The sequence below is a fragment of the Ictidomys tridecemlineatus genome, chromosome 4 (genome assembly GCF_052094955.1).
Source record: "Ictidomys tridecemlineatus isolate mIctTri1 chromosome 4, mIctTri1.hap1, whole genome shotgun sequence".
Classification (NCBI taxonomy): Eukaryota; Metazoa; Chordata; class Mammalia; order Rodentia; family Sciuridae; genus Ictidomys; species Ictidomys tridecemlineatus.
In genome coordinates, this window is record NC_135480.1 from 184086915 (window position 1) to 184102392 (window position 15478).

At 31.9% G+C, this 15478-nt stretch overlaps 1 protein-coding gene across 1 annotated transcript in view; it reads left to right on the forward strand.

Moving 5' to 3' along the window:
* Positions 1–14319, forward strand: part of Tmem38b (transmembrane protein 38B) — a 53288-nt gene extending 38969 nt beyond the window's left edge. Inside the window, exons 5-6 of the mRNA XM_005329736.4 lie at positions 191–308; positions 12391–14319. Coding sequence (XP_005329793.1) covers positions 191–308; positions 12391–12606 — 334 coding nt within the window. The 3' untranslated portion in view covers positions 12607–14319. The remainder of the gene's footprint in view (positions 1–190; positions 309–12390) is intronic.
* The last annotated feature ends 1159 nt before the right edge of the window (positions 14320–15478 follow it).

A 15478-nucleotide genomic window follows, 5' to 3' on the forward strand; every position in this document is an offset into this window, starting at 1 on the left:
CCTGGCATGTGTGTGGCCCAGGTTCGATCCTCAGCACCACATACAAACAAAGATGTTGTGTCCTCCGAGAACTAAAAAATAAATATTAAAAAAAATATTGTACAGTGTACTCTTTGAGAAAGATATAGTTTATTAATTACTATGATTACATTTTTATTAACTACTGTCTTAAAATATGTTTTATTTTCAGCCCTTCCAAGGTAACCCTGCTGGGGTCCCTTATCTTCACATTTCAGCACACCAAGCATCTGACCATATCAAAGCATAATCTTATGTTCCTTTATACCATCTTTCTTGTGACCACAAAGGTAAGAGTTCTAGGTATCTGTAAATTAGTATTACAAATCCCATCTAACCTTTCCCCCGTGATAGAATTTTACATACTGACCCAGTAACAAGAACATTTGTATTTTATTGTATTAAAATATGAAAAGGTGAATTTGAGATATTTTATTCAGCACATCCATGAGTTTCTAAAACAGCTTGTCTGTGATTCCTCATTTGCTTTTTGCCAAGGATGTCTGGAAACATGAGCAGACAACCTGGTATGATATATTAAAAGCCAGTGATAATGGAAATAGCCAAGGCTGATCAGAGACTGCAAAGGTAGTGCTGCCTCATTTTTTTCAAGTGAGGTGCATGGTAGATGTTAGAATTTCTTTAAGCTCTAAAATGTCAAGATTTTACATTAGGACATATTTATGGTCACTCACTTCTGTTGTTATTTCGAGAAATGGAGATAATTCACGTCATTCTGTCACTGTGTCTGACATGTTTTGAGTTTTATTTACAGCTGTATCATAAGGCTAATTCTGATTGTTCTTATCATTATTTGGTATTGTTTCCTATTCACAAATAGATAATTTTAGAATATTATTATTTAAGCCTAGATAAATTTTATGACTAGCTCTATTTAAGACCAGATATTTTTTATTAAGAACTCACTACATGATTCTCAAAAGGAAAGCAGAATCATATAAATTTATGTCTTAGATAAGTCACCATAGAGGTCATTTATTTTTATTTTGTGGTGTCTTCAGTGGGGGTTGTATGTGGCTTAATTTAGGGTCTCCAAATATCTGAATATCCCTTCACTTGTGCTCTCCTCTTCCAGTCCTCAAATTTTGAGCCACATGTATTTTTTAAACAGCTTTATTGAAATATATTTTACATACCTTACAATTCAAATATTTAAAGTATAAGTTGAATGGGTTTTAGTATTTTGGCAGATTTGTGCAGTTATCATCATTGTCATTATTAGAACATTTTTGTTTACCCCCACAAGAAACCTTGTGCTCATTGGCAGTTGCTTCACGTTTTCCTCCACACTTGTAACCGTAGGTCATTTTATTTATCCACTCATTTATTGACAGACATTTTGGTTGTGTCTCTTAGAGTACATATAATGAGTTATGAACATGCAAGTAAAAGTTTTTGGAAAGACGTGGTTTATTTCTTGTGGGTATATCATCTAGGAATATATTGTTAGATCATATAGTAATTCTGTGTTTAACTTCTTGAGGAACTTACAGGGTGTTTTTCCAAAGCATGGCCATCATTTTGCATTCTCTCCAGTAATAGATGAGAGCTCCAATTTTACATATCCCACCAGCATGTGTTATTATCCATCTCTTTTATTCCAGCCATCCTAGGGCATGGAAGTGGTATCTCATTGTGCTTTTGATTTACATTTCCCTGTTAACTAATGATGCTGAGCATTTTTTCTTGTGCTGGTTGGCAGTTTTTATATCTTCTTTGGTAAAATGTCTGTTCAGATCATTTTCCCACTTTTAATTGTGTTATTTGTCTTTTTAATGTTGAGTTGTAAGACTCCTTTATGTACTGTGGATATTAAACTATTTGGTGTAGATCTCAAATGTCCCCTTTGGGACTTTTGGGACTTTGGGACCTTTGGGAATTTGGCCTTGTGTTGAAGGCTTGTTCACCAGCCTCTGATTGTATTGGGAGAAAGTGGGACCTTTAGGAAGCAGAGCCTTGTAGAAGTCCTTTAAGGGGGAGATATTTGGACTCCAGCCCTTCCTCTCTCTTGCTTCCTGATTGCCATGGGGTGAACAAACCTCTTCTGCCACCTGCTATCTGCCAGGATGTTCTGCCTGTTCATAAGCCCAAAGGCAACAGGGCCGAGTGATATGGAAGGAAACATTTGCAACTGAGCCAAACTAAGTTTTCCTTCTTATGAGTAGTTTATATCCTCATTTTTGTCACAGCAACTGAGAATTGACTTAGTCATAAACCCTTTTGAGAATTATTATTTCTAGATTTTTTTTCCTCACTCTGAGCTTTCTTTTCACTTGATAGTGTCTTTGGAAGCATAAGTTTTAAAAATTTTGATTAAGTCCAGTTTAGCTATTCCTTTGTTTTGTGTGCTTCTCATGTTGTATCTAAGAAACCATTGTGAAATCCAAGGTCATGAAGATTTATCTTATTTTTTTTCCTCGGAGTATTATCATTTTTGCTTTTATCTTTAGGTCTATGATCCTTCTAGAGTGAGTTTTGTGTATGGTATAAGGATGAGTCCAACTTTATTCTTTCACATTTAGATATCTACTTATCCCAATGCTTTTTATTGAAAAGACAATATTTTTTCTCATTGAATTATCCTTGCAACCTTGTAAAAATCAGCTGACTGTGAATTTGAGAGTTTATTTCCAGACTTTTCACTTTTATTCCATTCATATGTATGCCTAGTCTTATTCTGTTTTCCTAATACCTTATATTGTAGCTTTGTGTAGTTAGTTTTGAAATCAAGAAGAGTAAGTCCTCTGAGTTTTTTCTTCTTTTTTTGGGATTGTTTTTGACTATTCTGGGTCATTTGAATTTCCATATGAGTTTTGGTATAAACTTGACAGTTTCTGCAAAGAAGCCATTTCATATTTTGATAGGGATTGCTTTAAATCTGTAAAAGAAACATTGCTTTAAATCAATGTTAAGTCTTCCAATCCATCAACACAAGATTTATTTCCACTTATTTAGGTCATTTTTAAGTTTTTTCAAGGATTGAAAACACTAAATGTTTTATTTTTTCATATATATATATTTTTTAGTTGTCAATGGACCTTTATTTTATTTATTTATATGTAGTGCTGAGAGTCAAACCAGGTGCTTCATACATTCTAGACATGTGCTCTACCACTGAGCTACAGCTCCAGCCTTATCTTAATGTTTTCAATGTAAAATTCATACACTTTTTTGTTAAACTTATTCCTAAGAATTTTATTATTTTTGATTTATCGCAAATGGAATTGATTTTTAAATTTTATTTTCAGGTTACTCATTATAAACATGTAGAAATAAAATTGCTTTTTTTTTTTTTTTTTGGTTCTGGGGATTGAAACTCAGTGGCACTTGACTACTGAGCCATATTCCAAGCCCTTTTTTTGTATTTTAATTAGAGATAGGCCCTAAGCAACTCAGCAAGATCTTAAGTTGCTGAGGATGTCTTTGAACTTCTGATCCTCCTGCCTCAGCCTCCTGAGCTTCTGGGTTCTCAGGTGTGTGCCACTGTGCCCGGCTTACAATTGCTTTGTATATTTTATCTTGAGACCTGTAATCTTGCTGAACATATTTATTACCTCAAATAGCTTTTGAGATTATTTTTACTTGTTAGTTTTGTTGGTTGGTTGATTGGTTTTGGTGTTTATTCTTTAGGATTTTTTTATATTTAGGGATGTGTCCACAGAGATAGTTTTTACATTTTTCCCTCTGATCTTCATGTCTTGCCCAGTTGCCCTGGCTAGAACCTCAAGTTCATTGTTGAATAGAAATGGAGAGACTGAACATTCTTGTCTTGTTCCTGATCTTTAGGAGAAAGCTTTCAGTCTGTTTCTTACGAAGCATATTAGCCGTGATGAGTTTTTTATAGATCAGGTTAAGGGAGTTAGTTCTTTCTTAGTTTGTTGATGTTTTTTCTTTTATCATGAAGGAATGTTGGGACCTGTACAGTTTCTGAGAGTTCTAACTTTAAAGAAAATGAATGTTTACTGTAGGCTTGATAAGAATAAGTAGTACACTAAACTATTACATTTTTTTAATTAGAGGATCAGTTTTTGTTCAAGATCTAATTGGTAGAATAAAAATGATAGTTTTTCTTAGAATTGTTGCTAGACATATAGCTCTTTATTATAATAGCTGAACTTAAACACAATATCTTAATGTGATAATTTAAAAGATATTAAAAGATGTTTTTCTAACAGGGAATACTGAATTTTTCTTATAATATTCCCTAACATTTTCCTGATTAGAAATATATCCTTTAATTTTCAAGTAACTCATCCATTTGCCCTAATTTTATGAAAAATTATACTGGTTTTAAAATGGCTTGTCATTTAAGAGCTTCTGAGCAGCTACTAGTGAACAGTGTCTCAGTTTTTAAAAAAGATATTAAGAAAGGAATATTCAGAAAAAAATTTTTACTTTTTATTTTTTCCTTTACAATTTATATAGTCAGAAAAATTTGATAGTATTTTAGATATTGATCTACTGTTTTGGCATATAAACAGATGCTAATAAATTCTCAGAGAAAATATCTCCCTCCAAGTATGATGGGCACACACAAATAAGTGTAATATATGTATAAAAATAGTGATGTTTTAAAGACACAAATTGGTGTGAATATACTTTATATACAACCAGAGATATGAAAAATTATGCTCTCTATATAATAAGAATTACTGTGCATTCCGCTGTCATATATAAATAAAAAAATTGACACTCAAAAAAAATGATTTTTATGGGAGAAACAAAATAAATGACCTTTAGCATTACTCAGCCTCTGTTATCTGTTCTCATCTTAACTCAATTGAATCAGCTCTGTGTTAAGCCTTAAGTAGTCTCTGTCTTCACAGTCCACCTTGTCCCTCAGCCAAGGATTTGCAGTACCATTCTATATAGATATCTGGAGTCTCCCAATCCATCTGCCTGCCTTGCTTCTTCCTCTCTGGCACCTGCTATGCAGATTCCAATCCTTTTGGCTGCAGTTGAACATGTCTCTGCTGCCTCAACTTTAGTTTAGGTTCTTTGTTCTCTGGTTGAGAAGTTGTCCTCAGGTAGTAATGGGGGTAAATGTGGAGATGACTTCATGTATTGCCCTTTTCTTATGGATCAGGCTAACACTATTTCTTGTCCAATGCCTGATAATAATTGTCTTATGTATTTTGTCAAGTTTATGTTTTTTCACATCTGGAAGGGCTAGTCTAGAATCGAATATCTGGCATAGCAAAGGAGGAAGAATTTCATTCATTCATTCTTGTTCAGTCTTGTTTATCTGTGTTTTGTTAATCTTTTCAGAAGACTGACTTTTGGTTTGTTATTCCTTTTACACTGTTTTCATCACTGCATCTCATGCCACGTGTTTTGACATGGTTTTAATTGTCATTTAGTTTAAATTCCTACTGATTTACATTAGTTTCTTCTTTGACATGAAAATGTTTACAACTATGTTTTGAAATTTCCAAGCATTAAAAATATCTGTTCTTAAGTGATTTCTGCTTTACATTTTGAACAGTATATATGTGTGATCTATGTGTTATTCTTTGGAATTTTGTTGAAACTTCATTTCTGTACTAGTATTGATGAGATTTTGTAATTACTTTTTATATGTATGAAAAGTAAGTATATTCTTTATTTTGGAGGAATAGAAATCATATATTTGTATATACATATGCTTGTTCATTGTGATCCAACTATAGAATATAATTGTTAATTTTCTTCTTGCTTCATTTATTTTCTTTTTTATTGAGATAATTATGTTAAGTACCTCCATTTTGTGTTGCTTTCTTTCTTGTATTCTTCCTCTGCTCCTTCCTGTCTTTCTTTTTCACCCAGAACTTAAGCAAGCCTGAATATTGATTAAATATGGGGTCCCATTTTCATTCAAGGAGGACTCAATTCTACCTTTATAGATCTTTCTAGTCCTTTGTGATTATTAAAACTTAAGCATCAGGGAAAGAAATATATGCAAAAGACTATTGGCATAGGAAAAGCACTTGAGTATTGAAATCATATAGACCTTTGTTGGAATTTAAGCTTCACAATTTTGAGCAAGTAATCTGTGTTTTTCAAACTAGGGCTTTCCATACCCCAAGCTATATATGACTTTTGGCATTGTCTTTACAGTCATGTAAATATGATGCATTTTGTACCAGTGATTGATCTCAATGGTAATTAATTTTAAACATTAAAATAAGTTAAGCAGGAATAGGATAAAATTCACATAAATTTTAAAGATAAGATAAATGACATTTTATTTTTGACATGTCTTTGGCAGTTTTGCGCTTTATGAAGTTGCTTTCCCCCATCAGAGATGAGTTTATAAAATTTGAGAAGCCTAGGGTATCTATTGGCTGCTTAGCATAAGGTGTACTGTGAAATAGTGTTATTGTGAAATAAAGCAAAGGGAAAGGTCAAAAATGATTAAAACTGAAAAGAGCATGTTGGGTTTTGAAATTAATCATTATATGGTGATCTCGATAAGAACAATTTCAGTGGAAAGATATAGAAAAATTATTTTAATCAATTGAGTCAAATAAAAGGAAGTGAAGATAAAGAGTATTAACTATTTTAAAGGATCTTAAGGCAGTATAAATAAGAGAGCAGTTTGACAATGTCTGAGAGAGTTATAGATTTACTTGTCTTGTGAGTTGTTAATTTCATTTCTAGATATAGCCAACAGCAGTTTGTCTAGGTGTGGTACAGGTCCAACTTCATCAGGATCACCTTTTAAAATGTTTTTTAGCAAAGTAGAATGTAATATTTATTTACAAAAACTTAAGAATGAGTTCTTTAAAAAAAATTAAACATCAGTTATGAAGGAATAACTTATGTATGACAAAGTCTATTCAGTCTCTGAGTACATTTTTTATGAGTTTCGACAGATATGTACATCTGTGTATCTATTATCACAGTCAAGATATGGAACATTTGTATCACTTTAGAAAGTTCCCTTGTGTCCTACTCCAGTAACTCCCAATTACTTCTAAAACTCCAAGCTACTAGATATTTATTTTTTATCACCATAGGTTTGATTTGTCTTTTTCCTATTTTATATAAATGGAATTGTATAGTACATAATCATGTCCTTGGCTACTTTTGCTCAGCAGACTGTCTTTTGAAATTTACCCATAGTTTCTTACAAATTCTATTTTATTGCTAAGTAGCATTATATACTATATTTTGTTTATCCAGTTGTTTCCAGCTTCTGATTATTTGAATAAAGTTATCATGAATAAAGCTACTATAAATATGTGTACCTTGTGAGGTAAGGGTCAGGGTTGTTTTTTACTCATATTAATATAGAGTTGTTTCAGCACTATTTGTTGAAAAGCTTATTCTCTCCCCCTTGAATTGTCTTGGCAGTTTTGTTGAAAATCAGTTGCCCTGACATGTATGGGTCTATATCTGGACTTTATCTGTACCATTGATTTATGTGTCTGTATCTCTAGCCAATACTAGATTATTTTCATTACTATGGCTTTTGAAATCAAATAGTATAAATTCAACATTTTTTTTTTAGTATTTCTTTGGATATTCTAGGTCTTTTGCATTTCCAAATACATTTTTTGATTATGTTGTTATTTTCTATTTTAAAAAGCCAACTGGGTTCAGTGACACATGGCCAAGAGTCCCAGCTACTCCAAGCTGAGGAGAAACGATTCCTTGAGCCCAGGAGTTTAAGACCAACTTGGTCAATATGGATGCCATTAAAAAAAAAAAAAAAATTGAAATTGTATCTGTAGATCTATTTGGGGAGAAATTACATTTTAAAAATATTGAGTCTGCTGATCCATGAGCATGATGTATTTCTCCATTTATTGAAGTATTCTTTAATTTTTAGGAGTAAGCATTTATGGTTTTTATTGTTTTACATGTATCTTGTTAACTTTAAATTTATCCTGAAGTAGTTCATTTTTTTGGATGCCTTTATGAATAGTACTTTTAAAAATTTCAGTTTTGAATTTTACATTGACTTTATGATAGTAATTTTCAAAATTTCAAATTTGAACTTTACATTGCTTATATGTAGATATACAATTGATTCTTGCACATTATTCTTGTATTCTGTATCTTGGCTAAATTCACCTTTTGGTTCGGATAATTTTTGTATAAATTCCTTAGTATTATCTATATACCTGACCTTGTCTATGGTAAACAATTTTCCTTTGCCATTTTTAACTGGATGATTTTGTTTTCTTTCAAATCTTGTGTTGGCTTGAACCTCCTGTACAGTGTTGAATATAAATGGTGAGAGTGGATGACTTTGTCTTTTTCCTGACCTCTGAGGGAAAATGTTCAACCTTTTACCATTAAGTATGATGTTAGCTAGAAGGGTCTTTTTAATTTTTTTTTTAAAGTTTTAGATGGATACAATACCTTTATTTTATTTATTTTTATGTGGTGTTGAGGATCGTAGAATCTAGGCATTTTTTTCTACCACTAAGCCACACAACCCCAGCCCTATAAGGTCTTATATATGCCCTCATGAGAGGAAGTTCTCTGCTGGAAGTTTTTATCATGAATGGGTATAAAATTTTGTCAAAGATTTTTTTTAGCATCAATTGAAATAATCATGATGTTTCCCCATGAATTGTGTTAATATAGTGGATTGAATTAATTTTTTAAAATGTTATATCAACCTTTCATTTCCTGTAGTAAACCTTATTGAATCTTGATGTAGTATCCTTTTTGTGAATTATTTGATTCAATTTGTTAATGTCTTTCAAGGATTTTTTCCCCCTCCTGTGTTGATGTTGGTTTGAAGTTTTCTTTGTAATTTTGTCTTTTTTTTTTTTTTGTTAACCTAAAATAGAACTCATTGAATAAGTGGAGGAGTATTCGGTTTTCTACTTTCTAAGAGAATTTATATAGATTTGATATTGTTTCTTAATAAATGTTTGATAGATTCACCTGTGAAACCATTTGGACTAAAGTTTTCTTTGAGGAAAGTTTCTGAGGACAATTTTTTAAGTAGTTACAGGGCTAATAAGATTTTCTATTTTATATACATTTTAGTAAGTTGTATTTTTCATGGAATTTGCTATTTGACTTAAGGTTTTTAAAAAAAATTTGTTGGCTTAAAATTAGACTCAATAGTTAAAGAATTTGTACTAATATTTCCACTTTTATTTCTGGTATTGGTAGTTTATATCTTTGTTTTGTCTTTAATATAGTCTTATATTTGGAAAAGCAGTTTTAATAAACAAATAAAAATATAAGATAAAGTACTGTTACTTAAATAAGTTGTAACCTTATATTGCTTGATCATTTTTACATCTAAATAAGTCATTGCTTACTAGCTTTGGTAAATACATGATAGTCATCTATACAGAGGCAGAAAGCATAAAATATGAGAAAGGAAACACTGTTAATGGCAATTCTAGTAACTCAACAAATGTTTCATAATTACTAGCTCTTCTAATGGTGGAAAACTTCTCAGTGTAGTCCCTGAGAAGTCAAGTAGACACCCTGGTTCTGATTGGTTTTTTTTTTTTTGTGGGGGGTGGCTACTGGGGATTCAACTGTGGGGCACTTAACCTCTGAGCCACATCCCCAGCTCTATTTTGTACATTATTTAGAGACAGGGTTTCAATGAGTTGCTTAGAGCCTCACTTTTGCTGAAGCTGGTTTTGAACTCGCCATCCTCCTGCCTCAGCCTCCTGAGCCACTCGAATTACAGGAATGTGCCACTGTGCTGGCTCTATCTTCTAATTTTTTAAAACATATTTATCTTTTAGCTTTAGGTGGACACAAAATCTTTATTTTGTTTTTATGTGGTGCTGAGAATCGAACCCAGTGCCTCACGCATGCCAGGTGAGTGTGCTACCACTGGAGCTACATCCTCAGCCCCTCTGTCTTCTAATTGTTGATGCAGGATAACAATGTCAGGGCAGTCCCTAGTAATGGTACATTAAGAAGCTAGATTCCTTCCTTCTGGTCATTGATTTCATCACAGTATTTAATAATAGTGTAATATGACTACAGTTAATAGGCTATGCATATAAATATTGATCTGCTGAAGAATGTTTAGTATAATAACAGCTTTGCTTTATACAGTAGTACATTTTCATCTAAAATTTTGTCATTAAATAAAAATTTTGTTTTTTAAAATTAATTTAACTAGGGCTGGGGAAGTGGCCAGTGATAGAATGCTTGCCTAGCATTTATAAGCCCTGGGTTCAATACCCAGTAAAATACATATCATTCTAGCTAGAGAATTTAATTTCATCAGTTTATTCCAAAGATCCAGCTTTTGGTTTACTGGTTTTCTGTTTTATGTTTCCTTACTTTTCAGGTCCTTATTATACCTTTCCTCTATCTACTTTGGGCTTACTTTGTTTTCTACAAAGAAAAGGTTGAAGATTGATAAATTTGACAAAGTGGACAAAATCAAAATTCAGCTGTCAAACTGTGTAAAATACTTAGAACATATATCATAGATGGCTGGTATCCTTTATGTATAACAAGGATGAAGGAACAAGACCTAATAAAAAAATTGAGAAAGTTATCACTAATGCACACGGATAAGATATAAAGATGTCCCTCAAACATATGAAAAAATATGAAATTCATAATTTGAGCAATAATAAAAATAATACTGAGATACTATTTCTTGCTTATCAGATTGGCAAAAATTTAAAGTCTGGCTACAGATTCTTTTATACACATGGATTTTTGGCTCACTGTCCACATGGTTCCCTGTTCTTTGGTTTGTGATGCCCTCACATCCTAGATATTTTGGCTTTCTCAGGCTCTAGATTTTGTCTCCTTAGCCCTGATGACTTTTTTCTATTCCTGTGAATTAGCACATGTTCTTAAAAGAAAAGGCCATGGTGAATGTGGAGCTCACTTTTTTCAGCTTCCTTTCTATTAGGGATAATAGCGCCATGAGATTGTGCCGTACAGGTTGTTATCCAGTGGCTTTTAGCAGTTGTTTTATATATTTTTGTCTGTTACATTGATTTTGATGTGAGACTTAAGTTGCCATGGCTGGTCTGAAATCTGTGTGGATACATTTTAAAAAAGTTTGTTTTTGTGTCAAATTCATGTAAAAAATAGTTATTTAAAAGTAAACATTTCAGTGGTGTTTTAAGTACATTCACAATAGTGAGAGTTTTTAATTTATATAAATGATAGAACAGCGTAGCTTTTGTTCTGATTTCTACTTAATTATATGTCCTAATATTTTTTTGCTATTGTGTTTCTGTTAATCACTTTTAACTGTGGTACAATGTGAATTTCACTTTTCTATGCCTCTTGATAGACATCTACTATTTTTGTAGCTTGCCTCTATCTAGATTTATGTGTGGCAGTTAATAATAATTTATTCTTGATAAGATTTCCCCCACTAACATGGATTTTGTAAGGGCTTAAAATGTGATTCCAAAAATTTCTGGTTTGATTGATTTCTGTGATCTGGAGTAATTGACACTTGAGTAATTGAATGGCTGGACTTTGGGGAATAATTATAGAGCTTAAATTTCTTCCCATGATCCATTTTGGCACCAGTCTGATTTCTTGAGCAAATCTAAACATCTCTTAACACCAAATTTTGCCAGATAAATAATTGGAAGCACTTTTCCCTCTACCTTTTGATGTCTTAGTTAAATATATATGAAAAAATTGGGTGGTAGATCCTTTCTGCCATCCCTGTTAGGGACAGTATTCTGTAATTCATTGAAAGTCTGTGACTTCTGTTAATGATAGAGTAGTTAGTAACTGAATTAAAAATTTAGGTTTTGCAAACTGCTTTACTGACTATTAGCTTTATGATTTTGGGCAAGTTACAGAACCTCTCAGAGCCTTGCTTCTAGATCTTCATGATGAGGATAATAATAGAGTACTGTTGGAGTAAATTGAAAGAGAATAATAATATAAAATACTTAATTACAGGGGGCTGGGGTTGTGGCTCAGTGGTAGAGTGCTTGCCTAGTATGCACGAGGCACTGGTTCGATCCTCGCTCCATATAGCTATAAAATAAAGATAATGTGTCCACCTAGAACTAAAAAATAAATATTTAAAAAATACTTACTACAGTTCTGTAATGTACATAGTAATAATAGCTGTATTGGTTTTTGATATAGACTATAAATGACATTTTATCTTTTTTCCCTTTGAAAACTATTTTTGTGGAAATGGTTATACTGTTCATTTGACATCCAAAAATATGGTATCTTCTATTATTTTTAAATGAATTATCTTCTTTTCCATAGAGAAAAGATTTTTTTTCCCAGAATATAGCTTAGTTTGTTCTCCTGCAGAGTAAATTAAGAATGCCTTTTGAATATTTTTTTCTTTTTCGTTTACTTTTCTTGGTTTTGAGAAACAGAGAACAGTTGTACTTAAATTCAAAATTGAACTTTTTTTTTTCTGCCCAGATAACCATGATGATTACAGAGACTTCTTCTGTGACTCTTGCTCCTTTTGAAGATATATTGAGTCGGATGCTCTTTGGCTGGCAGCACCAGTTTTCATTGTGTGAAAAGAAATGTGGAGCAAAATCGTCTTCCAATGGCACTGGTTCATCAGTCTCAAAACCTATAACTGATGGTTCAGATGATGTTAAAAGGAAACATTCTAAGAAGACTGAGTAAATTTATTTGAGCTCTAGAAGGCAAAAAAAAAATTTCTTTTCTACCTATCAGATTGTGATAAATATTTCTATGTAGATGATGTGAAATAAAGATTATATATAAGGAATGGAGGTGACAAAAAGAAAGAAATTCTTTCTGTTTTAGGGTGACTACCACTTTTTTGATTGTAATTCTTGAGTGTCATGAGTATATCATGTGAATTTTTTTCTGATATAAAGTATCGTGATTATTTGAATAGTTTACATTGATAAAAGAAATTTAAAAAATTTGAAACTTTTAAAAAATTGGGTAATTTCATGCATTTAAAAAATCTGAATCTATTTGAGTTTTAGTTCAGAATTAAACTTTTAAAAGTAAATAAAAGTTTAATTCCTAGGTATGGAAAATTAATTGATTAAAAAATTAAAATTCTGATTTAATTTTGAGCATTGAGGACAGTTAACTTTTCCTAAAATACTTTCTATTATATATGGATATAAATTGCTAGTTTATATTTGCTATATAAACATTGTAATTTTGCCCTCATTAAAATAGAAAATACCTGAAATCTATCTTAATTTTATCTCTAATAGTACTTTTCAGTAAGAACACAATATTGTTGTATGAATTTCAGTTTGAAGTCTGCTTCATGCCCTTGTTTAAAAAACTGTTTTTTTCCCCCTCAAAAGAAAATTAGGGGTACAATTTTTGATAAATTACTTTTCAGTTTTCCAAGATTACAAAACATGGAATTTTCTTTTTTTTTTTTCCTTCCCTCTTTCTCTCTCCTTAAAACACATTTATTTCAACTGTAGAGAAAATTTTCACATTTCACATGTTTTCCCTGACTTTGGTTATTCTGAATACATTGGTAGCAATTGTCTTAATGATTCAACAAAAGTATTGTCTCTATTAAATTTGTTTCTTCCATGTCTCCTTTCTAGTGGCTACTTTCTCAGTTTTTTGGTTGAATGTTTCATGTTAGATTATATATGGTTATATTTAGTTTTAATCTATGTGTACATGCATTATTTATTTTGTTTTAAATGAAAATCAATTACCTTCATTTGAAAATGCTCAGCTCTGAAGAGAATTGTCTACACATTTGATAGTAATCACCTAGGAAACAGATCAACCGAAATCTCATGGTTGTCTTATTTGATTGAAGAATGATGACATTAAATCTGGTTTCTTATTGAAAAAATAATATTGAAAAAATATTATTGAAAAAATAATATTCTTATTGGCAAAATAAACCAGAAAAGTACTAAATGATATTAGAGTTTCTTTATTTTATGATTTAAAAGTACAGTTCTAACATTCAAACTCTGTGACATGATTTCTTATACCAAGACCATGAACATACTACCTGTATCAGGTAGAACTTTTAGATGGCTTAGAAGTACTCAAATCATTCAAGTTGAAAGTTCTTTTTAACAACTGTGAACACCAGCAGGTACCATATTGCTTATGAAAAATGATTTTCTTTTTGGCACATGGAGCACTTTTGATACTCTTAGAATGCTAAGAAACTTGTTTTTAATATTATAACAGCCTTAAAATGAATTCTGTGTTATATTTGATATTCTTATAGTTGAAAACTTTTCAAAATTAACTTGTTATTAATTATTTGTCAGTTTTGAAGTTTGGATTTAACGTAGTTAAAATGGTAGGAATCTTGTTTTATACTTGTATCAAAAGACAAATTCATTAAAATAAGTTATTCAACACCAATGGAGTATTAGATTATTATTATTGTTTTTTTTTCCTTTTATACTTTTCTTGGAGGAGTGCAGAATTCCTCTGTTGTTTTGACTGATATAGTATATATTCAGTTAACTACTGTTTAAATGTGACATTGATATAAACTTTAGTAATCTATACAAGTATCCTATAACCCTCAGTTCAAGGTTCATAGGGGTAAAAGCTGTATTGGAGAATATAGTCAGCCCTGAAACTTCCCACTCTGAATCTGCTTATGCTTCCTGCAGAGACTTGGATTTGTGAACCAGGTTGTTAGACTCCATATTCAACAAGAAGCACGAATAAGGCCTGTAGACATGCCTCACACAGCCTAGCCAAATCAGAGGTGGCACTGAAGAAGTCAAGACCTGGTTAGGTATCCCTTAGTGAGAGGGAGACAGGAACTGTCTAGAACATGGGCAAGCTTAACTTAGAGATATCACTCTGTAGTAAAATGTGTCCAAATGAATATTAAACTCTCATTTACCAGATTAGTCACTCTTCCTTGCTAAGGGAGTAGTAAGGACTGGAGAGACATGATGGGGTGAGGTGAATGAATTTCAGTGGAAATGCCAGTCTCTCTGTGGGCACAGACCAAATCTGGAGTAATGAGAGAAGAAGGGAGACCTCAATATATTTGGTCTGCTCCTTTAAAACCAAATACCTTTTCATTAAAATATGTTTCAAATCATAAGTTGATTGCAGTTGAGTGGAGTGTTAGAAATGGAATAATGCCCTTCTACCTCACATGCAAATCTCTTTAGAATTTTTGCCAGGTATAATTCACATTTTTGGTGATGTTCATTCCTGTGCTTATTCAGCAAATACTGGATACTAGTTATGGATCAGGCATTGTCCTAGGCTGAGAAGATACTACAAACAAACAAACAGCAACAATAATAATACCAAGTAGAAATAGCCTACTTCTGTGGAGATTGCTTTCCACCAATGGAAAGAAAAGTGTGTTCTTGTGATGATGATAAAAGATTATGAATGAATATTACATAAGATGTAAAGATGGAAAGTGAGGGATGTAGAGGTATTTGTTAAAATAGGATCATTAGGCCTTTCTGTTAAAATTGCTTTTTAGCAGGTAACTGAAGGATACAAGGGAGCAAGCCACGTAGAGACATATGGGTAAGTGCAAGAG